General features: G+C 47.1%; 1 protein-coding gene across 3 annotated transcripts in view; it reads left to right on the top strand.

Annotated features, from left to right (window-relative positions):
- Positions 1–25,332, top strand: part of rerea (arginine-glutamic acid dipeptide (RE) repeats a) — a 51,419-nt gene that overhangs the window by 19,794 nt on the left and 6,293 nt on the right. For all 3 annotated transcript variants that reach the window (XM_083639449.1, XM_083639450.1, XM_083639451.1), the window contains 6 exons: positions 19,312–19,474; positions 19,606–19,698; positions 22,239–22,438; positions 23,137–23,298; positions 23,413–23,526; positions 23,630–25,050. In XM_083639449.1, coding sequence (XP_083495575.1) covers positions 19,312–19,474; positions 19,606–19,698; positions 22,239–22,438; positions 23,137–23,298; positions 23,413–23,526; positions 23,630–25,050 — 2,153 coding nt within the window. The remainder of the gene's footprint in view (positions 1–19,311; positions 19,475–19,605; positions 19,699–22,238; positions 22,439–23,136; positions 23,299–23,412; positions 23,527–23,629; positions 25,051–25,332) is intronic.

Here is a 25,332-nt window from a genome sequence, read left to right as displayed (position 1 = left end):
TACAGTGTGATCAGATCTGCCTCCAGCTCTCTGAAGAACACTTGTTAGACTCGAGAGAAAGGGGAAAAGGCCCAAATGTGACTTTGCAGACAACCGCTGAAACCTTCCGAGTTCACATGTTGAACATTAATTAGCACCCTTCGTTTTGCAAGTAGTAAACAAGTCAAATGTGGCGTGTCTCACACTGTTCCTACTTCCTTCCCACCATGACCCAGCTCTGAAAAGTAGCTCGCTTCATCTGCTTTTTGCACTTGGATATCACCCACAAGTCTTATTTGTGAAATATGCCCGAAGTTTTAGTAGCACTGATTGAAGAAATCCCTCTATGCCACTAAGGTTAGCACCCAAACTACTATAGTGTTTGTGAAACAGGTAGGTCAAATGTTAATTATTGTTTTTACATTTTCACAAACCTTTGGAATAATCATCTCAAAGGCGGCATAATGGATTTGAACAGAATTGGTTTGCAAAACACGACCATGACCTTTTGAACAAGAACCGATCGTCAGGGATGCAAACTAGTCACCTTTAGGTGGCAGTCACCTTTTTGATCCCAAAGTAGGGCACTTAAGTGGGTGATTAGTGTGTGTGTGTGTGTGTGTGTGTGTGTGTGTGTGTGTGTGTGTGTGTGTGTGTGTGTGTGTGTGTGTGTGTGTGTGTGTGTGTGTGTGTGTTTGTGTTTGTGTTTGTGTTTGTGTTTGTCTGCCCTTTGTATCTGTCACCTTTCTTTTGACTCTGCATGAGTTACTTTGCATCCCCCAACGGGTTTTGCTTTTAAAGGAAACTTGAGTGATACTGACCAATTTGAGCAGCAATTTTAAACAGAGATTATTGATCTCGTTTCACCGACGGGCACACAACATTGAGAATGATTACAGCATTTAATTACTACCATCATTATTATTATTATTACTATTATTATTAATATATGTTAGAATTGTTATTATTATTATTATTATGCTTATTGTTATTATTATGGTAATTATTTTTGTTGTTGTACTCTTAAGTTGTATGACCCTTGTAACGTTGTTGAGTTTAGGCGAGGCAGGTCGCTAGATAAGAGCAGCACATAACTGTAATGTTGACATATTGTGTCTCCTCTGATTCGCTGCTCCTGATGCCAAACCTTTTAAGCGTCTGCACCACTCGTCCCAATTGAGGTACTTAAATGAACCTCACTTAAATCAACAGAGTCACTCCTGTGATTCCCTTTGATGTGGTGTCATGGTAGCTTTAAGGTTAGCCAGTCACCGCTGTGCTTCCACTCAAGTTCATATCTGTCACGCTCAAAGGATCCTCTTCTAATTGTTTTGTTTATGTGCTTTGGCAGAGGGATGTTCCTGTGTCAGAGTTTCCCTCCTCTTTCCCCTGTGTGTGTGTGTGTGCGTGTGTGTGTATGCATGTGTGTGTGTGTGCGTGCGTAACTGTGCGTCAGACACTGTTAACCGTCGCTGAGCAACTGCGTGACCTGTTACATGGTGCGACAGGGTCAAATCCAGGCCCTAGCAATGATTAACCCAGAACAGCTACTACCTACCATTCTGTTGAAAAGAAAACATGGCCGCCACTTTTGCGTTATGGGGTTGACTCCCGAGTGTTTCTTCTTACTATAAACTCCACGGTTCTCCCGAAGCGACACGTGGAAAAGCCCTCGGAGCACGATGAGGTGTTTGATTTTTGATTCGGCCGCACGGGGGAAGACATGTTGTTAGATGGCTGCAAAGTCCTCCGTGCCTTCAACCCCGAGCAGGTAAATTATTCATAGATCATGTATTTGGTTTGATACAGCGGTGCAGACCTTTGCTGTTTGAGCGACGCTGCTCCTACTGGAAGTGTGTGGATGGTACCGTGTTGACACAGACATCAAAGGGTGTTTGTCGTACCTTTTCACAGCTCCATTTCCTGGTCCGCTTCGATGTGAGGAGATGTCAGCCCGGCTTCTAAAACATCCATATATATCATGTAATATTCTTCCTCCTGAGTCTTTAGTGTCACCTCCTTTGTGTGCGAGAGAGAGAGCGAGGGAATTTTTATTCCTCAAAACCAATTTGAACCTCTTGAATAAGAGATTAAAGTGTGTGAATACAGTTTCCTCACAGAGGTTTTCCTCAATTATTTTTTTTACCGGTTTTTTGAAATATACGACTAGTCCGGTTGATTGGCTATAAAGGATGTATTAATGCAATTCAACCTGGAGGGGGAGTCTCCTTGGCAGGAGCGGTAATAGACCTCCTCCAGGATCTAGGCCTGCCACCGGCGCGGAGCAGGGAAAGATTAATTTTCCCCCTGCAAATGGAAAATAAACTGCCCTTTAAACATATGAAAAGAGGAGAAAATGACTGCGCGAGCCAGGGGAGGGTAGCTAGCAGCGACGCGAGGAGAAGGGTAAGGCGGGGGGGGGGGGGGGTTAGCTCAATATAGACGCTGAAAAGGCAGGGTTGTCACACGGCAAAGAGAGAGAGGGAGAAAAAGCTCTTTGCTTATGATTGAACGAGCTTTTGTGTTGTGAGGCTGATCTGAGCTGGTAGCAGTCAATACCCTGAGGAAAGCTCCATTTATTCTCCTGGTGGCAATCTCTCTCACTCCCACACGCTATCTCTGCAACACGGAGCACAACAATCTCTCTCCACAGTTTCCAGGTCTGGGAAACGAGAGAGATTCTCCCCCCCTCCTCCTCCACATATCTCTCGGCTCAGACGTATATTTCTATAATTCCACTGGCATGCCAAGCCATCCACGGAGAAGTGCCTCCTCGTACGAATGTTCCTGCGACATGTTCCTGCTCCTCGGCCCGGTCCAGACCACTGTGCGGAGCCCAGAGTGCAGAGCATCAATCCGTCCGGCTTGATAGCCAGGACTTCAGAGGCCGGTCGGTCCAGTCAGTGTTTCTGCCTCTAGCCCCTATTAGCTGCGCCGCGGCCCGAGTCGCCAGCGCGGCTCCAGCAGGCAGTGCCAAGGCCAAGCAGCACCCGGCGCGCTGTGCAAACACAGCAGGCCTGACTAGCGCTCAGGAATGCTTTATATAAAGTCACATAAAGGCCCCGGGAGGAGGGGGGGGGAGTGGGTGTGTCATCGTCTGACCGTCTGCAACTGGCTCTCCTGCCACCATTTCCTCCTCCACTCCACCAGAAGGAGGAGGACGTCATGGAACATGAGACTGCTGCTCCCAGTGTTCAAACAACTCAATATGCTGAAGTGGCAGATCGCAGATAACGCCTGGCCTGATGTTGGAAGGCCTGTCGTGAAAGTGTGGTTTTCGGGGATATCAGTGGACTGGAGCTTGCTATGCACTTGAAAGAAATTGACAGTTGAAAATCAGATCAAATAAGCCTAAGCTGTGGCTTATGTTTGTATAAGACTGTTTATGTATTTTTTCGGGAGAAAGAGGAACAGCGCTTAGGGCAACGCACTTGTGTTTTACCTTGTAGCATGTTAAATTACCTGATATACTTCCTCATATTTTCAAAGGTTTACTATCCTCATATTTTCAAATGTTTACTATCCTCATATTTTCAAATGTTTACTATCCTCATATTTTCAAATGTTTACTTGCAAAATAGGTTTAGAACTGATATGATATATTGCATATCATAACCCAAGCCTGAATTTTACCATTTTAGGGGCAAGTATTCAGCGTGACTTAAGTTTTTTGAGACTGTTGAGTGTAGTAAAATGTGCAGCCATGAGTAAACAACCAACTTTACTGCAGAGTTGACTCATGCTTGAACTTACGTACTCCCCGAATGGCTAAAAATATAATTAATTCAGTACAGCTTGTCTTTGTGTTCTGTTCTATGAGAGAGCATATACAAAAATACACATACAACAAATAGGACATTTCATTTTCTATGTCGGGAGCTTACAGTAGGACACAGTGTCCCTTGTCAAAATACACAATTAATTTGTCAGACAGTCCACAATAGAATCATCTTAATCTTAACAATCGGAATGAGGGAATTTAGAAGCGCAGAACGAAAACTGTGTGTGTGTGTGTGTGTGTGTGTGTGTGTGTGTGTGTGTGTGTGTTTATATCAGTACTTGTTCTTCCCTTGAGACTCTCTTTCCACTGCCTGTTGTTTCTTCCCCCTAACCTGATCTGACTTGCTCTTAAAGGGACACTCCACCGAAAAACAATGCTGATTTGTTTTGCACATAATCCAGGGCTTAAAATTCACTTTGCGATAAGCGATAATAATTTCACATTTTTGTATTTAAAAAAAGGAAGTCCACCTGTAGTTTATGCACACCTGAGTCTAACTTACTATGGCTTTTGTCATTGTGTTTTATCTGCTAATTTTAAGCCCTGCATAATCTCACACATATCCGAAAACTATAAACCGTTTTGCAGACATTCATTTAGTTTGACAAGTTATTGAGAGTTGATTTGACTCAAGTTGTGGACCAGCATTGTTTTTCGGTGGAGTGTCCCTTTAAACATTAAGATATATTTATTGCTACAGTGTTGTCAATATCACTGACATGAATGACCAATTGTGGCTTGATACGTATACATCTCTGTGAGTAAAGTTTTATCTGTGATAAAAAGCTTTATTCATATTTTAGTAAGACCGTAAGCTACTACTTGCATCGCCAAACACCAGCCACAGGACCTGTAACATTAGCATGGCCAAACACCAGCTACAGGACCTGTAACATTAGCATGGCCAAACACCAGCTACAGGACCTGTCACATTAGCATGGCCAAACACCAGCTACAGGACCTGTCACATTAGCATGGCTAAACACACCAGCTACAGGACCTGTAACATTAGCATGGCTAAACACACCAGCTACAGGACCTGTAACATTAGCATGGCTAAACACCAGCTACAGGACCTGTAACATTAGCATGGCTAAACACCAGCTACAGGACCTGTCACATTAGCATGGCTAAACACCAGCTACAGGACCTGTAACATTAGCATGGCCAAACACCAGCTACAGGACCTGTCACATTAGCATGGCTAAACAACAGCTACAGGACCTGTAACATTAACATGGCCAAACACCAGCTACAGGACCTGTAACATTAGCATGGCTAAACACCAGCTACAGGACCTGTAACATTAGGATGGCTAAACACCAGCTACAGGACCTGTAACATTAACATGGCTAAACACCAGCTACAGGACCTGTCACATTAGCATGGCTAAACACCAGCTACAGGACCTGTCACATTAGCATGGCTAAACACCAGCTACAGGACCTGTAACATTAGCATGGCCAAACACCAGCTACAGGACCTGTAACATTAGCATGGCTAAACACCAGCTACAGGACCTGTCACATTAGCATGGCTAAACACCAGCTACAGGACCTGTCACAATTGCATGGCTAAACACCAGCTACAGGACCTGTAACATTAACATGGCCAAACACCAGCTACAGGACCTGTAACATTAGCATGGCCAAACACCAGCTACAGGACCTGTAACATTAGCATGGCTAAACACCAGCTACAGGACCTGTAACATTAGCATGGCCAAACACCAGCTACAGGACCTGTCACATTAGCATGGCTAAACACCAGCTACAGGACCTGTAACATTAACATGGCCAAACACCAGCTACAGGACCTGTAACATTAGCATGGCTAAACACCAGCTACAGGACCTGTAACATTAGCATGGCTAAACACCAGCTACAGGACCTGTAACATTAGCATGGCTAAACACCAGCTACAGGACCTGTAACATTAGCATGGCTAAACACCAGCTACAGGACCTGTAACATTAGCATGGCTAAACACCAGCTACAGGACCTGTCACATTAGCATGGCCAAACACCAGCTACAGGACCTGTAACATTAGCATGGCCAAACACCAGCTACAGGACCTGTCACATTAGCATGGCCAAACACCAGCTACAGGACCTGTAACATTAACATGGCCAAACACCAGCCACAGGACCTGTAACATTAGCATGGCTAAACACCAGCTACAGGACCTGTCACATTAGTATGGCCAAACACCAGCTACAGGACCTGTAACATTAGCATGGCCAAACACCAGCTACAGGACCTGTCACATTAGCATGGCCAAACACCAGCTACAGGACCTGTAACATTAACATGGCCAAACACCAGCTACAGGACCTGTCACATTAGCATGGCTAAACACCAGCTACAGGACCTGTAACATTAGCATGGCTAAACACCAGCTACAGGACCTGTCACATTAACAGGGCTAAACACCAGCTACAGGACCTGTAACATTAGCATGGCTAAACACCAGCTACAGGACCTGTCACATTAGCATGGCTAAACACACCAGCTACAGGACCTGTAACATTAGCATGGCTAAACACCAGCTACAGGACCTGTCACATTAGCAGGGCTAAACACCAGCTACAGGACCTGTCACATTAGCATGGCTAAACACCAGCTACAGGACCTGTCACATTAGCATGGCAGAGCAAAAACAAACAGAAGAAGAAGAAGCATTGAGCTGATTCATGCAGACGTTTTCTGCTGCTGCTGCTACTTCCTGTTGTTTTTGCAGGCTTGTGGAAAAGGCAGAACAGTGAAGTGCTGCTGTGTTAGAAAGATAACAATGGAGAAGACACATTATCTGAGGTGGCTAGTGTTCACTACTAACAAGTGTGCTGCGATAGGAAATAGCAAGGTAGTGACTACTGATTCTGCCAGGTGGAAATATGCTCGCGATAATCATTTGAGCCATATAATTTAATAGTCAAGTTACTGCTTGTTTACATTCAGCTCAGCAGCACATAAACTGAATTGGTTTAACCTGAAGTAAGGTCAGTTTCCAACTCCCGACAAGAATACAAATGACTGGAACAATAGTGAGAAGGGTTTATGATTTGTGTTGATTCACATTTGGACAGTGACGACAGGTGACTGTTGCAGTGTAGGACACATAGGACATTTTGGCTGTGGGGGCATGCAATCCTCTTCTGGATCCATGTGCCAGATTGAGGGGCACAAGGGTGACCTGGGCCTGTATGTGAAACGTCTGCATTCAGATCCAGAACAACCTGTGCTGCTGAGCAGCTTGTACGGCATCCTGCCTGTTCTATAGGAGAAACGAGAGCGAGCAGCAGCCCCCCCAGGCCCTGTCATTTACACAGGACGGCCAACAGGAGAGCAGTGTTCTCCACGCAACCTCACAGCAGATGTTTTGCCCCGGTACAATCTGTACAAACGTCAGATTGAATTCATTGCCGTGTCCTCTTAGCTCAGCAGCTAACAGCCGTGAGGGGGATGAGTGTGATTATAAATACTTTGGTTCAAACACTAATTAAACCAGTAACAAACTAGCGGGGGCCTGGTCCAGTTGGCAACAGCTGTCAGGAGCGTGACAGAATAGCTTCCGCGTTTTGGTAAATGATATAGCTTGTTTATGCAGGGGGGGGGGGGGGGGGGAGGAACGCTGTCGGCACGGCAGAAGCTCCACCCGTATATCTGTTGATCAATTTAGCATGCCTGAGTGTCGGCAAAAAAGACATCAGGCTAATAGATGGAGCACAGAGAGAGGGGGGGGGATCAGGCTAATAGGTGGAGCACAGAGAGGGGGGGATCAGGCTAATAGGTGGAGCACAGAGAGAGAGGGGGGGGGATCAGGCTAATAGGTGGAGCACAGAGAGAGGGGGGGGATCAGGCTAATAGGTGGAGCACAGAGAGATGGGGGAATCAGGCTAATAGGTGGAGCACAGAGAGAGTGGGGGGGATCAGGCTAATAGGTGGAGCACAGAGAGAGGGAGGGGGATCAGGCTAATATGTGGAGCACAGAGAGATGGGGGGGGGGATCAGGCTAATAGGTGGAGCACAGAGAGGGGGGGGTCAGGCTAATAGGTGGAGCACAGAGAGAGAGGGGGGGGGGGGATCAGGCTAATAGGTGGAGCACAGAGAGAGTGGGGGGGATCAGGCTAATAGGTGGAGCACAGAGAGAGGGGGGGATCAGGCTAATAGGTGGAGCACAGAGAGAGAGGGGGGGGGATCAGGCTAATAGGTGGAGCACAGAGAGGGGGGGGGGGCGCTCCCTGTGTGATTGAGTTCTTTGCTCAGCTTCACGTTGTGGATTTTGGGGACTCAGGCTTATCAGCAGAGCGGCGCAGGAATCGACCCTCCAGCAGAAAAGGCACTGTTGCCGTCCAATCTGCCTTCAGTGGCAAAAGCGCTTACAGCGGTGAAAAACACCAGTGCTGATTCTTCAGCCTGTGTGCATCCCTGACCTGTGAAAGCACAGCTTATTTAGTCATTCTCTGGCAGAAAGGCTCTGCGCAGCAGGACGGCCTGTCTATTTAACCGGCTTTCACACAGACTCTGGCTCCACCAGCCAAGGGCTCCACCGGCCGCTCACTGTTCATTCTCCTCTCGTCTGTCCGTGGGCTTGGAGGCATCACTCTGCTCCTGGCTTGGAGGCGTCACTGTGCTGCTCCAGGGCTATTTTAGAATGGGCTATACGTACTGTATATATATATATATATATACATGCTGCTGCCACTTTGAATTTTTTCACCTTTTTTTCAACCACGTTTTGCAAAATGGTCCTCGCCTCCTCGGTGGAATTGTGCATCTGTGGCAATTTCAGGAGGATGAGATGAAATATATATATATATATTTATATATATATATACCGTAAATTCCGGACTATAAGACGCACCGGTCTATAAGCCGCGGGACCAAAATTGACTATTTTTTTCTTCTATAAGCCGCACCGGTCTATAAGCCGCGGGTGTTTTGATGTTTAATTACCATATGAAAGGGTTCGTGCACAGAGAGGAATGTCGGGAAAGAGATGGCTGTTTGGGGAAGCTCCCATTTATTAACATTTCAACAAAACAAAACAAAAGTCAGGTCACTAATCCCCAGACAAAATCACACAACAATAGGCTATATGTGCAGCAAACCTGTAACCAGAGAAGTCAAGTCACTAATCCTCGTCTTCCTCTTCTTCCTGCGTACTGAAACCACCAAAGTCCTCATCTTCAGTGTCGGAAACGAACAGGTTCAGGGTGGCTTCGTCAACCACTCTCCTCTCTCCTTCATTGTCACTCAAAACCAACGAACTCCTCTTCGTCACTGTCGGCATCGAACAGCCTCTGAAGCCTCTGACGGCCCTCAGCGCCAGCTGTGGCGGCGTCATCCTCTTCATCCCGCAGCAGTCCAGCGTTTTGGAACCCGTTGGTGATTGTGGATGTTTTCACACTCCTATAATATTCCGTGCTGAGACAGTTCCTCCTGCTGCACCGTCCAACGCCTCACCATTGACTCATCGATGCCCAGGTTACGCGCGGCTGCTCTGTTTCCCTCTTTTAATGCGAGATTGACTGCTTTCAACTTGAAAGCTGCGTCGTGTGAATTTCTGCGTACCTTCCCCATGGTAAGTGAGAGTGTTGCTTCTACTGCTCGTTCTCATGCTGTCGAGAACGAGCAAAGCTTTTTTTTGGTGAAAGAATCCTCCAGGGTGCTTCTTGTTAACAGTCCGAGTGAGTGGCAGGTCGAACGTCAAAGGCACTTCATCCATATTTATGATCTGCTCCGGTTCGATGGAATATTCCTTGATCTTCCTTTGTGTGAATTCGCCGAAGTTTGTGATTTTCTCCTGGTAGTCGGGGGAGGGAGTTGATGGCCGAGTGGCCGTTTGCTTACCGTAATTACCATATGTAAGTGGTCACGCACAGAGGGGATTGTCGGGAAAGAGATGGCTGTTTGAGGAAGCTCCCATTTACCGTATTACCGTAACATTTCAACAAAACAACATAACACAACACCACCGTTGTTTATTTTTACAGTGCACACAGTGTCCGCGGTGTGGTGAAAAGAGGGCAAGAGAGGAAATTAAAACAGAAGTGGATTTATAGTTAGAAAGAGTGCTAAAAAAGAGAGATTTTATTTGTATTTTTTTTTTTTTCTGAAAAAATCCATAGATAAGACGCACCGTTATATAAGCCGCAGGGGCCAAAAAACGGGAAAAAAGCCGCGGCTTATAGTCCGGAATTTACGGTATACAGTATATATATATATAAGGATGAGATGAAATATATCAAACATGATTTGATCTTTTATTTCAGTGTCAGAAACTGGCATGGTGAATTATTATGAAAATATACACTGTCCTTCATCACTATGAAAAGCCAAATGTAATCACGTTGTTGAGCAATTCTATCAAACTAACACCCTGATAGGGACGCCATCACATTTAAACATTTAAACACGCCGACATTTTGGGAGATTCGCCTATTTGCCAACTTCCCGATAGTAAGACGAGAAGATGGATGACCTTCTCTGTGCGTAGTAGAAAAATAGCGACACGCCCCTCCCACTAGTTAGCTTAGCACAGGGATGGGCAACTTGCCCCTCCCACTAGTTAGCTTAGCACAGGGATGGGCAACTTGCCCCTCCCACTAGTTAGCTTAGCACAGGGATGGGCAACTTTGATGATGGAGAGGGCCACAAAAAAAATGTCCTCGCTACCAGAGGGCCAGATTGTGACTGTGCACTTCCACCAGTAGCCTACTGTAACACCATCACTCCCAATTACAGCTACTAATTTGATGAAAAGGACTGGTAATCCAAGTGTATTATACCAACAGTTATATTTTTCATGTTAAATTTTAGTCATTCTTCCATTCGGATGACACCAGAAACTTTGCTCTAGCTTTAAAACAGCCCGCTACAGCAATTTGATGGGATACATCACCCAAATATGTGATATTAATCAGATTAGTAATGTTGCATGTGCAATGTGCATCCTGATTCCTGGATATAGTTTGTTACAATAGTGTTAGCTCAAATGCTAACATTACACCGGATGTGGATGGACAATGCTAACGCCATTAGCGCCATGTTCTGGGATGTACAGTAAAATAAAAACACATATTTGGGTGGTCTAACCTAATCTAACCAAGAACGTCCGCCTTGTAAAAAAGATTATATTTTTTATTTTCTTTTTTTACTTATTTATTTTTTTGATTATTATTTTTTGCTAATTGACCCACGGCCCCCGACCCCTGGCTTAGCACAATGAATGGCAGTCAGTAGTACTGGCGTAATCCAAGTCTCCACAAGCCCTGAGATGCCAAGTTGACTTGAAAAGATGTCATCTAACACCGTGTTTTTAGCTGAACTCTGCACTGCAGCCAGGTGCTGCACAGTGGTGACCTGCTATTTGTCTCCTGCACGCAGAGAGAACAGAAGGGCATGTATCTCCTCATCTTACTGTCGGGAAGACGGCAAATAGGTGAATCTCCCAACACGTTGGCGTGTTGCTTTAACATTTCATATGGTATTTCTCATGTTGCAGCAAACAATGTTTTTATAAGTGCATTTATGTGGTCTAAGTAACTAGTGCACATTATTATCATTTTGATTGGAAATCACCTTGGCAGCTGCAAACTAGCTCATTATCTGCATTTTATCTTACAAATGCCTGATTAACTGAAGCAATCCAAAAAAATAATCTATATTCCTAAATGGATACATCTAGATACTTTTGACTAGGCCTGCCATTGAATCAATTTAGGTAAATAAACATGTTTTTTTTATCACCTAATTAGCTGTTAATTGACCCTGTAGGCATTGCAATTATGCTCCTAGTATGCTCGGCCATATATGCTTTTTACAAATGCACCCCCTACTGCAGTAAGCCTTAGGGTGAAGGAAAAGCACTTCTCACTTAGCGCTGTACATGTGTCATGCTTAGTGGGGCATTAAAAAGTACATCGGTAGAGCAGATACATGTACATCATTAAACCTGGGTTTTGATTTGGCTCAAAGGAATGAATTCTCCGCCTCCACCTCTTACTGAAGAGAGTGAGGCAGCAGCACTCCTCCTTCCTGTGGAGGCAGCAGGAGGAACACAGCCTGGCCTGCCTGCCCTGCACTAATGGATGTTTACACAACTCGGTATCAGCCACCACAACCCAGAAGTCACATGCTCGCCTCGCTCTCTGCTCTCCTGACTCCTGGTCATACACACATTTTTTAGGAAAGCGATTTTTAGTTAGCAGAGTGATATTTTTTAGGAAGGGTTGTGTGGTTAGATTCAAGGTTGATTGTCCATTGTTATCCTCTGTTGGCTTTTTATACCTCCCTCTCGGCTCTCCTCCACACCCCCTCCCTCCTCCCCTGCTCTCCCCTGTTCTCTCCTCCTTCCCCTGCTCTTGCCAGTAACGGCCTTAACCGTTTGGCTCCATGTCAAAGCAGGGGCCTTTTGTGGCTCTGTCACAAATCTGCCAGGAAAAACACAAACCATCTGTTCAGGCCGGGCCTGCGAGAGGGGATGAGTGGGTAAATACATGAGTTTAGCCCTCGCCCTCGGCCCTGCCCTGCCCTGCCCTGCCCGCACACAGGACCACCGAGCACTCCCACTCACTCTCTCTGCCTGCACTCTCTCCCACCCTGCCTTTATTCTGGATATAATGGCTTCAGAATAAATCCTATCAAGTCTAAATCGTAAATTAACGACATGAGACAATTTAGCAAAGCGACCGAGTAGAAAACTGGCTCAATCGGTAATGGTGTTTATGAATTGTAACACTGATAATTGATAAGATTGCTAGTATTTAGAGAGAGAGTACATTTTCCTCTCCTTGTATTCTAGTGCACTTGCACTTTAAAATAAACAAATGTTACGAGTGGGAGTCACGATCAGCATAAATTAGAATATTTTTTGAAACAGAGTAGCCTGTTTGAATAATGTGTCTTTAATCCTGTTCAAATAAGCCCAAACAAGCCCAGAGTTGTAACAGCTTGCTTCTCAATTATGCCATTTTCATTCAAAAGCGCCGTGTCAAAAGGTCTTGTCAAGAGGCCAAGAAATAGCCGTTAGCTCTCATGTTAAGCTCATTGCTGACTAGTGCAACTGGGCTCTCAGGAGAGGCAACACTCTGCATCTCTGTGCCAACACCTTCCCCTTTTCCACAGCAAACACTGTGATGATGCTTATCCCACACATTTCATTCGAAGGCTCCAGACACAGCTTGGATTATTTGACATGCATCGACTTTCAAAAGCTGCATCATAGCAGACGTGCAATTTAAAATTGTTCAAATCTGAAGAGTCAAAATATTGCTGTGATCTTGCCTCTTAGACTGCTGCACACAAGCTGGAACTCGTACACTTTCAATTTCACACATACATACTTTACATACATATAGACTACTTCTTTGTTTCACACATACATACTTGTATAGACTACTTTTTTATTTTACACACACATACTTGTATATAGACTACTACATACATACTACATACATACTTGTATATTATAGACTACTTTTTATTTGACACATACATACTTGTATATAGACTACTACATACATACTACATACATACTTGTATATTATAGACTACTTTTTATTTCACACACACATACTTGTATATAGACTACTACATACATACTACATACATACTTGTATATTATAGACTACTTTTTATTTGACAAATACATACTTGTATATAGACTACTTTTTATTTTACACATACATACTTGTATATATAGACTACTTTTTTATTTCACACACACATACTTGTATATAGACTACTACATACATACTACATACATACTTGTATATTATAGACTACTTTTTATTTGACAAATACATACTTGTATATAGACTACTTTTTTATTTCACACATACATACTTGTATATAGACTACTTTTTTATTTTACACATACATACTTGTATATAGACTACTTTTTTATTTCACACACACATACTTGTATATAGACTACTTTTTTATTTCACACATACATACTTGTATATAGACTACTTTTTTATTTTACACATACATACTTGTATATAGACTACTTTTTTATTTTACACATAAATACTTGTATATAGACTACCTTTTTATTTCACACACACATACTTGTATATAGACTACTTTTTTATTTTACACACACATACTTGTATATAGACTACTTTTTTATTTTACACATACTTGTATATAGACTACTTTTTAATTTTACACATATACTTGTATATAGACTACTTTTTTATTTTACACATACATGCATGTATATAGACTACTTTTTTATTTTACACATACATACTTGTATATAGACTATTTTCTTATTTCACACATACATACTTGTATATAGACTACTTTTATTTCACACATACATACTTGTATATAAACTACTTTTTTATTTCACACATACATAATTGCATATAGACGATGTTCACATACATACTTATGTATATAAATGACTTTTTTAAGTGGCAATAACTGGAATAGGAGTCCTGAGTGTGGTGATATGAGCTAAGCCCTTTCCTTGTGGGATAATCCAGCGGCCAGAGAGCATTCTAAAAGGCCTTATAATAGCAAGCTTATGTTGTCACTATCTCATGTTCTGGGGAGCAGCAGCAGCAGCACACTCTGTACTCGTCTGCACTGATTTAGTGGCTGGGGGGAAATTATGGCGTGGAGGCCAGGGCCATTCTTGATTTCCATTTCAAGCATTCCCATTAAGTTTTTTTTTATACCGCATACCATTGAATTGTTTTTGGTACGGGTTTATGATAACGGCTATAATGTTGCAGTCTTCATTATGAAGAAGGGGCAGCTTTGCTTTGAAACCTCATTACTATACATACATATACTCAAAGAGGGAGATGATGAAAGTTACAGTGTTGCCTTGGGCATATGCCAGCATGACAGAGACTTAGTGCTCTGAGCCATTGGACTTGTGCGGCTTCAGAGAAACCCAGCTTGACACACAGGCAGGTTGGCAGAGGTAACCTGTCCATCTCTCGTTGACGCTAATTTACACGGCGAGGCGTCTCAACCACAGGAACGCCATGTTCATCTTCAGCAGCACTCCTCTCATCCCGGCATCATACATTATTCCACTCCACATTCAAAATGTGTCTCAAGGAAACATCAGTGGTTTATCTATGTGCCTATTAGACCCTTTTACTGTTTGTAAACAGCACGACGTATTTTGTGGGCGGAGCCAAATTCGTGGCAGAAAGTTACAACTAGCGCCTCAGCTGTCATAGAAATATGGAAGATCCCGACGACGCCTCCACGTATTTTAAAGCTTTGCCAGCAACAGACAGGTTACCTTACACAAATAAGCTAACTCTTTTTTCCAGCAACAGACAGGTTATCTTACACAAATAAGCGAACTCTTTCAATGGGGTGAGGTTTCTTCACCCGTACTCACTGTCAGGATGGGTCTAGGATCCAATACATCGCACAGTTGCAGTGCCGGACATCGTCATATTCCTAGTGGGAATGTATACGTATTTTTCCTGTATTCCGGGGATCTCTCGTTTCGGCTTGAGTTCCGCACGGAGTTTTGGATACCGCAATGCGTGCGCAACTAACCGTGTGACGTCCACCGTAAAAGGCTCTATAAATCCAAATGGGTTAAGCCAATAAGCATTTATTTTTCCTACAATGGGCAACCCAGAGCTATTATCTTTCTTGGTCATATTAACAATGGGCCCTCCAGCAGAAGTCACTTTTCAACCCAGCAGATGGACTTTGCGAGTGTTTTTGCCGTTTCTCTTGCATCAGTTACACACGGCTTTGCTAAGCTCAGATCAGTGCATCTGTTTGTTCCCATTCAAAAGCCTGAGTGAATGTTTTCATTAGAAACCTGCCTAATGTAATGCTACTTGACACAGTGTAAGTGATGGAGGGGCAGGGTGACCTTTCCCCGTGTCTGCCAAGCTGTTTGTGGAGGCCGTGTGGTTGTCAGCCTGCAGCGAGGAGGAGGCTGCAGCGAGGAGGAGGCGCAGAGGCACTGCTGAGAACACTCATTAAGCAACAGAGTGAAGCCAGCGCTCGGGCACCACTCCACACTTTTTGATCTGCACATTTCAATTAGATTTCACATCAGGACGCCTGCCTCAGCTCGGCTGGCCACCTGCGCCCTGCCTGCCCTCGGCCCCACCAGCCGGGCTAAAGAGGGAGGCCCACTCAGAAAACAACCAGAAGGTTTCTGTACCAGCTGAAGTGGAGGCAGACTCAGAAAACAACTAGAAGGCTTCTGTACCAGCTGAAGTGGAGGCAGACTCAGAAAACAACTAGAAGGCTTCTGTACCAGCTGAAGTGGAGGCAGACAGACTCAGAAAACAACCAGAAGGTTTCTGTACCAGCTGAAGTAGATGAAGGTTCTGTACCAGCTGAAGTAGATGAAGCTTCTGTACCAGCTGAAGTAGATGAAGGTTCTGTACCAGCTGAAGTAGTTGAAGGTTCTGTACCAGCGGAAGTAGATGAAGGTTCTGTACCAGCTGAAGTAGATGAAGGTTCTGTACCAGCTGAAGTAGATGAAGGTTCTGTACCAGCTGAAGTAGATGAAGGTTCTGTACCAGCTGAAGTAGATGAAGCTTCTGTACCAGCTGAAGTAGATGAAGGTTCTGTACCAGCTGAAGTAGATGAAGCTTCTGTACCAGCTGAAGTAGATGAAGCTTCTGTACCAGCTGAAGTAGATGAAGCTTCTGTACCAGCTGAAGTAGATGCACAAAACCCGTGGTAATATAATAGAGTCCAAGTAGCTTTTACAGAGGGGGAAAATGGTGAATTTGCTGCTTTGCTCTCACCATGTGCGCATTTGTAAAGGTTGTTGCAAGTGCCGTACATGTTGTCCCACACGTACTAGAAGGTGCTGCTGCACCGTTCCCTCTTCATCTCGCTGGCCTTGGTGTTCTGAATCCTTGTGGTGATTTGTCTCTGCTGAGCTCCCACTCAGCGAGGCATGTGGAATCCATCCCACTAATCCAGATGTGCTCAACTGCAGAAGACTTTCCCTCTGAGAACGGAGCACAAGCGAGGAAGCGAGGGGGGTTTTGGACAGTTTGATGCTGCTGTAACAGCTTTGGCACAGCCTGAGCCCACTGAGCTGAGCTGCTTCTGCCACTCAAAGCAGTCATTGAGAAACACTCATCTTCTACTTTAATGTCATATAGTCACAAGGCTTGTTGAAGCCATGAAGGAGCAACCATGTGATCCCACAGTAAACATGGTGGAACCAACGGGCCTGAGATAGTCTTGCATTTGCCCAGATAAGAACTAAAAAGTGAATACCGTATAATCTATAATATATATATTATAATATATAATATATAGTCAGAACGACATTGGGCCTCACCCTCATGCAAGACGCACTCGTACGAACAGAATTGTCCGTCACTCGTACGAGCGATTTAACAGAACTTGCAGCATTCACCAATGTTCGCGTATTTACAATTTTCTCTTAGGTAAAAATGTACAACTACATTACTACAATACTGTCTCTATAACAATTTATTTTTGTCTGTAACAGTGTCCTAATGACAAGTCACTTTAGTCCTATAAGAGTGTCTGTGGTACTCAATAGTTAGTTTAAAGTGACCGTATCTAATGGTATTTTTGTCTACTTTAGCCTAGCATCACTATAATATTCCTATAAAAAATTCTAGCTTTGTTGTGGTGTTTTTAGTATGAATCTATCATCTTTAGTAAGAGAACGCACAGAGACAACACTGTAGCATCACTTATTCATTCCCATTCCTTGGCTGTAGCAGGGCCTTTGAATTATATTAAATATGATAAAAGTAAAAGAGATCTTTGATCTCAAGTGACTACCTGGTAAAATAAAGGTAAAATAAATAATGATATGCTTTGGGTGACTTATTTCTGATAGTAGGACTTCAATCTCAGAGCTGGTAGACTTCTCCTTCGTCATATGGGCCAGACGCCTAACCTTATATGGCATTATTGGGGGGTGTTGATTATGCGAATTCACAATTCTCGTGAAAGTGCGTTAATTTAGAGCAGGTGGAATTCATCATGTTTACACAGAGTCCACCTCACAAAAATAGCACCAGCAAATTCATATAAGAATATGAAAATGTTCTTGCAATGTGGCCCGTTGTGTTCAGAGTGAGCAGCCTGTTATAGCCATCTTAAGATTTCATCAAAACCTCTCCTGCCGTTCTACCCTTCAGATAATATTTGATAGCAGATGTTAAGCTGCTTGCTGCAAAGCTGTTAACACGTTTCAGAGTGCCGTGTGTTAGTTTGTGTCGTTTGTACTGACTAATTTATGTCAAGTTTCCCAGCTGAAGCGGGGAAGGAAAAGGAATCAATAGCCATTAAAGCCTCTGAGCTTTGTCGGACAGCAGTTTAACAGACCTTAGATAGTAGATGAGTGTCCTCTGGGCTTTAAAGATTACAGGTGACTTACACCTCACCGACCAATCGCACTCGCCCGTCACACACCTCGCCGACCAATCACACTCGCCCGTCACACACCTCGCCGACCAATCACACTCGCCCTTCACTCACCTCACCGACCAATCGCACTCGCCCATCACACACCTCGCCGACCAATCACACTCGCCCTTCACTCACCTCACCGACCAATCGCACTCGCCCATCACACACCTCGCCGACCAATCACACTCGCCCTTCACACACCTCGCCGACCAATCACACTCGGCCGTCACACACCTCACCGACCAATCACACTCGCCCCGTCACGAATCGCTCGTCGAGCCGGCTGGAAGACGGCGCTAACAAGTGAGAGTTCACAGCGAGGGAGAGGAAGTCAAAACCCCCCCGACAGGAAACGACATAATTGTCCCTGACTCCCTGTCGCCTATTTCCTTACCAAGGCCTTGTGTATTATTGTGAGTGTGGCCGGAAAGCGGCAGTTAATTTGCACAGGCTGCCTGAGCAAAGTGTTCTTGTGATCCATGCTTGCATGTGTTAATGTTTCAGTTGGGGTATTGATTTCCCCCCTGGCCCTTTTGTGCTGCCTGGGTTCTCGCCGGCAGAGCGAACGCGCCCCTCTGAATGTTTGATTAAAGTTCAATTGACTCTTCCAGCGGAGGGGCGAGGAGCCATTTCACTCCCTATTTGTAGCGCCAGAGCTCTCCACCGACATGTTCTTTTGTTCCCATTCAAGCTGCTGCCACCCAGGCAGCCCCCCGACGCACTGATCCTAATACCCCCGCATTCACTGAGCCTGCTCGCCCTAATCCTGGGACAGACACGGCCGCAGCACACAAACACGCCCCACAGCCGGCTACAAAACCTGGCATGGAGTTGACCCACTCTCTGGCCTTTTCTTTGTGAGATACTGTGCCGACTGCTAATGAGTGTTTCCGCATATTTTGTGCAACCTAACTTCCTTTTTCTTTCTTTTTTCTTTTAATGGACCTTATGTTAAAGTTCACTCCTTCAGCAGTTTATAATTTTCTCGCTCTTTCTTTGTGCACAGAATGTCTTCTCCCTCCTCGTTACACATTCCATGTGTGGCCTCAGTGCGTACTGCACACTGCCGTGTTAAATAATACTCCCGTGTTCTTTTGCCTGTTCAACAGCATTCGTTCTGTGTTTCATTGCAGGGTGAACTAATTACCTTCTACTACTATTGGAAGAAGACCCCCGAGGCGGCCAGTTCACGAGCGCACCGCAGACACCGCCGCCAGCCCGTCTTCCGACGCATCAAAACACGGACCGCCTCCACGCCCGTCAACACGCCCTCGCGCCCGCCCTCCAGCGAGTTCTGTAAGTATCCGTGACCCCTTGACCCCGCTGCGAGCGGGCAGGGAGAGACGTGACTTGGAATATTTTGTGTTGTTGGTGTTGGTGAAGCGAGATGCCTTCTTCAGTGTGTTTTCTCTCTCGCTGTCCTCCAGTGGACCTCAGCTCAGCCAGTGAAGATGACTTTGACAGTGAAGACAGCGAGCAGGAGCTGAAGGGCTACGCCTGCCGCCACTGCTTTACCACCAGTAAGACAGCCTTTCCCCGTTCCCTCTACACACACACACACACGCACGTACACACACACACACACACACACACACACAGGCGGTTCGATGTCACATGACTATGATTGTGATCGGTGCGAACCCGCCACCACCCGGCGCTGTGACAGATGGGCGTCAGAGGATGTCACAACTCATTTGATCAAATCAGACATGAGCCCACATGACTGTGCCAACCTCCCATGTGACCACACGTCACATGACTGTGCCAACCTCCCATGTGACCACACGTCACATGACTGTGCCAACCTCCCATCTGACCACACGTCACATGACTGTGCCACCCTCCCATCTGACCACACGTCACATGACTGTGCCACCCTCCCATGTGACCACACGTCACATGACTGTGCCAACCTCCCATGTGACCACACGTCACATGACTGTGCCAACCTCCCATGTGACCACACGTCACACGACTGTGCCAACCTCCCATGTGACCACACGTCACATGACTGTGCCAACCTCCCATGTGACCACACGTCACATGACTGTGCCAACCTCCCATGTGACCACACGTCACATGACTGTGCCAACCTCCCATCTGACCACACGTCACATGACTGTGCCAACCTCCCATCTGACCACACGTCACATGACTGTGCCAACCTCCCATGTGACCACACGTCACACGACTGTGCCAACCTCCCATGTGACCACACGTCACATGACTGTGCCAACCTCCCATGTGACCACACGTCACATGACTGTGCCAACCTCCCATGTGACCACACGTCACATGACTGTGCCACCCTCCCATGTGACCACACGTCACATGACTGTGCCAACCTCCCATCTGACCACACGTCACATGACTGTGCCAACCTCCCATGTGACCACACGTCACATGACTGTGCCAACCTCCCATCGGACCCCATGTCACATGACTGTGCCAACCTCCCATCTGACCACACGTCACATGACTGTGCCAACCTCCCATGTGACCACACGTCACATGACTGTGCCAACCTCCCATGTGACCACACGTCACATGACTGTGCCAACCTCCCATGTGACCACACGTCACACGACTGTGCCAACCTCCCATGTGACCACACGTCACATGACTGTGCTAACCTCCCATCTGACCACACGTCACATGACTGTGCCAACCTCCCATCTGACCACACGTCACATGACTGTGCCAACCTCCCATCTGACCACACGTCACATGACTGTGCCAACCTCCCATCTGACCACACGTCACATGACTGTGCCAACCTCCCATGTGACCACACGTCACATGACTGTGCCAACCTCCCATGTGACCACACGTCACATGACTGTGCCAACCTCCCATCTGACCACACGTCACATGACTGTGCCAACCTCCCATGTGACCACACGTCACATGACTGTGCCAACCTCCCATGTGACCACACGTCACATGACTGTGCCAACCTCCCATCGGACCCCATGTCACATGACTGTGCCAACCTCCCATCTGACCACACGTCACATGACTGTGCCAACCTCCCATCTGACCACACGTCACATGACTGTGCCAACCTCCCATGTGACCACACGTCACATGACTGTGCCAACCTCCCATGTGACCACACGTCACATGACTGCCAACCTCCCATCTGACCACACGTCACATGACTGCCACCACAACAAGAGCGGCTGATAACTGGCTGTTTAGTGTAGTGTTAACCCATATAGGCCCCACTGGTATTCATATGTGAGAGTTTGAATTAAGCCAGTATTTAGGAGGACATAGTTGGTGTTTATCTGCTGATATACTGTTGTTAGCGGTTATCTTAGCCCCCGTTCACACTATAGGCCGAAGCAACGCTCAACCTACGCTGAACCCACAAGTTTCATTTAGGCGTCCTTGTTAACAGGCGAGGCCGTTCACACCACCCGCGCGCGTGTCACGCCGAAGCCACGCCAAAGCCACGCTCACGCCTTGCTCAAGCGATCGTTCAGGATTCACGCCGATTTTCCAAGCCTGACGCGTGAAGCTTGAAGCTGCCAGGGCATGAAGTCAATGGGAGTTGTGGGCGGGTTCAAGGCGCGCCGAGGAGGCGCTGAGAGGAAAAGAGAAGGCTTCTTGTGTGAACGGTTAGGCGTCAGTTCAGCTTGTGCTGCATCAAGCTTCAGCTCTACTTACGTTCAGCGTCCTGTGTGAACGAGGGCTTAGATTCAGTTCAATCATGGACGATAATACAAACATCTATTGGGTGTCGATTTACAAAATTAGTGACGCACATTCTCTGGAGCTACAGTTCTGCTGTGGTCGTGAAATAATTTCTTTGCATTGTTTGTATTTCTTAGCGCCCGTGCGAGTGTGTTATTTCATCATAATTTCTCTGTATTGTTTGTATTTCTTAGCGCCTGTGCGAGTGTGTTATTTCATCATCATAACTTCTCTGAATTGTTTGTATTTCTTAGCGCCTGTGCGAGTGTGTTATTTCATCATCATAACTTCTCTGAATTGTTTGTATTTCTTAGCGCCTGTGCGAGTGTGTTATTTGATAAGTGTAAATTTCTTTCCTCAGCCTCCAAGGACTGGCACCACGGGGGCCGGGAGAACATCTTGCTGTGCACAGACTGCCGCATTCACTTCAAGAAGTACGGTGAGCTGCCCCCCATCGAGAAGCCCGTGGACCCGCCGCCATTTATGTTCAAACCTGTCAAAGAGGAAGAGGATGGACTCAGCGGGAAGCATAGCATGAGGACCAGACGGAACCGAGGCTCGGTGCGCACACACACACACACACACACACGCACACGCACACACACGCACACACACACACACTCATGCTGCTCCTCATCTAGCCCTCTGTTTACACCTTCACCTGCCATAGTCATCAGAGTTCTCCCTAGAGCAGTGCTTCCCAAACTGGGCTACGCGTACCCCTAGGGGTACATAGAGGTACTACAAGGGGTACTTGAGAGAAAGGGGAATATGTAAAAAATGTAAGAATACATCATGAATATAAATTAACTGTTAAAATAAATGTGCTCAGGAGGCACCAATTGCAACTCTTTCACTCCATTTCTTATTTTGTAATGTTATATTCTTCAAAAGGTGGGTTATGATTCATTCATTGCATCATATATGCGATAGTTTTCTAAGCAACATGTAGTTGGGTTAAGGGGGTACTTGGATTGAGAAATCAGGGAAAGTGGGTACTGAAGCAACAACAAATAAGTTTGGGAACCACTGATCTAGAGCCATGAGGCAGACTACAAAAGCAGGCATCCATCAAGCAATAACTATCACTAGTCAAGTAGCACAAGTACAATTAAACAATGCATTGTTTCATAGATTTGGTTTCACATAAAGTATTAGTTACAAAATTACAAGTTTGAAAATGAACATGATTATGCTATTCCACCATGTGGAGGCTTAAGTTGGTTGTGACTTGTGCCGGTTGTATTTGTTGTCAACAGATGTCGACGCTACGTAGTGGTCGTAAGAAGCAGACAGCCAGTCCCGATGGGCGAGCCTCGCCCACCAACGAGGACCTGCGTTCCAGTGGACGCACCTCCCCCAGCGCAGCGAGCACTGACAGCACTGACAGCAAGACAGACTCCATGAAGAAGCCCAGCAAGGTACACACGGCTACAGCAGAGGCTGCTGGGAGCTTTGTTTTATGATACATGTATGATGATCTGTGTCGGCTCAGTCAAATAGACCCTGATATCTCGTCTGCTTTGTCCACACAGAAGATCAAGGAGGAGGCTCCTTCACCTATGAAGAGTGCCAAACGGCCGCGAGAGAAGGGCGCGTCGGACACCGAGGAGCCCGAGAGGGCGAGCGCCAAGAAGTCCAAGACACAAGTAAGCTTCTAGTACTATTTAGCTTCTCCTTGTGCTTCTGCAGTAGTGCCTCTGGAGGGGCTCATATGATGCTCACACTTCTCCCTTCTCTCCGTCTCCTCAGGAGCTGAGTCGGCCGGACTCGCCCTCAGAATGCGAGGGGGAGGGCGAGAGCTCTGACGGACGCAGCATCAACGAGGAGCTGAGCAGTGACCCTAAGGACATTGACCAGGATAACCGCAGCTCCTCGCCCAGCATCCCCAGCCCCCGGGACAACGAGAGCGACTCGGACTCGTCTGCCCAGCAGCAGCAGCAGCTCCTGCAGGGCCAGCAGCACCCGCCGGTCATCCAGTGTCAGCCAGGCACCTCCTCCTCCTCCACGGGCCCCGCTCCACCCGCCACGTCGGCCCCCTCACTACCCCCACAGCTCTCCCCCACAGCCTCTCTACCTCCCCAGCCTCTGCCCCAGGCCGGCCCCATGTCTCTGATCCAGTCGGGGCCGTCCCTCCACCCGCAGAGGCTCCCCTCTCCGCACTCGCCGATGATGACTCAGGCTCCGCCTCCCGGCCCCCCGCCGCTCCCGCCCCAGTCGTTACCCGGCTCGCATCACGGCCCCATGCCTCCCATGCCACACCCCCTGCAGGCGGGCCCGTCACACATGCCCCACCCCCACTGCATGCCCCCTCAGGGCTTCCCCGGGGGGCAGCAGTCTCAGGTCCCGCCCTCGTCGCTGCTCTCTGGCCCGCCACAGCAGAGACCGCACACGCCTCCCTCCCACTCCCATTCGTCCAGCGGCCAGAGTTCTTTATGCCCGCCTCCCCGAGCGCAGCCCCTGCCCCCCGCCCCCATGTCCATGTCTCACATCAAGCCCCCGCCCACCACGCCCATCCCCCAAATGTCCAACCCGCAGTCCCACAAACACCCGCCCCACCTGTCGGCGCCTCCCTTCCCTCAGATGCCCTCCAACCTGCCCCCGCCGCCCGCTCTCAAGCCCCTCAGTTCACTATCCAGCCACCATCCTCCGTCGGCGCACCCGCCTCCCCTCCAGCTCATGCCTCAGGGGCAGCAGCTCCAGCCTCCCCCGGCCCAGCCTCCAGTCCTCACCCAGTCCCAAAGCCTCCCGCCCTCAGTCAGTCACCAGCCTCCGCCGGCTCCGCCCCCTCTGCCCCCCTCTTCCTCCTCCTCCTCCTCTTCCTCTGCAGCCTCGCACCCCAGCGGGCCACAGCCACAGCCGCCACAGTTCCCCCCGCATCATTTCAACAGCGTTCTACCTCCGAGCGGCCCCCCTCCGTCTTCATCCAACTCCATGCCGGGTTTACAGCCTCCATCCTCCTCCTCCTCCTCCTCCTCTTCCTCCTCCATCTCCATGCCACTCCCTGCCTCCGTCTCCTGTACCGGCTCGGGCCCTGCACTCCCGCCTGTACACATCAAGGAGGAGCCTCTGGACGAGACGGAAGAGCCAGAGAGCCCGCCTCCTCCGCAGAGAAGCCCCTCCCCCGAGCCCACCGTCGTCAATACGCCCAGCCACGCCAGCCAATCAGCACGGTATGTCTGCCCCCCCCCCAACACCCACCCACACACAAGCTGTAAAAAAACAAACCCTGCCCAAGCTGTTGTTTGTCAACAGTCTGGAGAGCTGCTGCCTCTCTTGTCTGGGAAGCTGATCAGCTCTCAAACATCTCCAGAACAAAGAGTCTGTGTCTTTAGGCTTTGATTTACGCAGCAAATTGAATGTCCTCAGCGAACGATGCAGGATGGAGAGCAGGGAGATGAATGACAGTGAGATGGGAGTGAACTGAACTGAGCCATCTGAATATGAGGATCTTG

The sequence above is a fragment of the Poromitra crassiceps genome (genome assembly GCF_964638095.1).
Source record: "Poromitra crassiceps genome assembly, chromosome: 6".
Taxonomy (NCBI): Eukaryota; Metazoa; Chordata; class Actinopteri; order Beryciformes; family Melamphaidae; genus Poromitra; species Poromitra crassiceps.
Note: the sequence above shows the minus strand (reverse complement) of the source record. Positions and strands in the feature narration are given on the sequence as shown.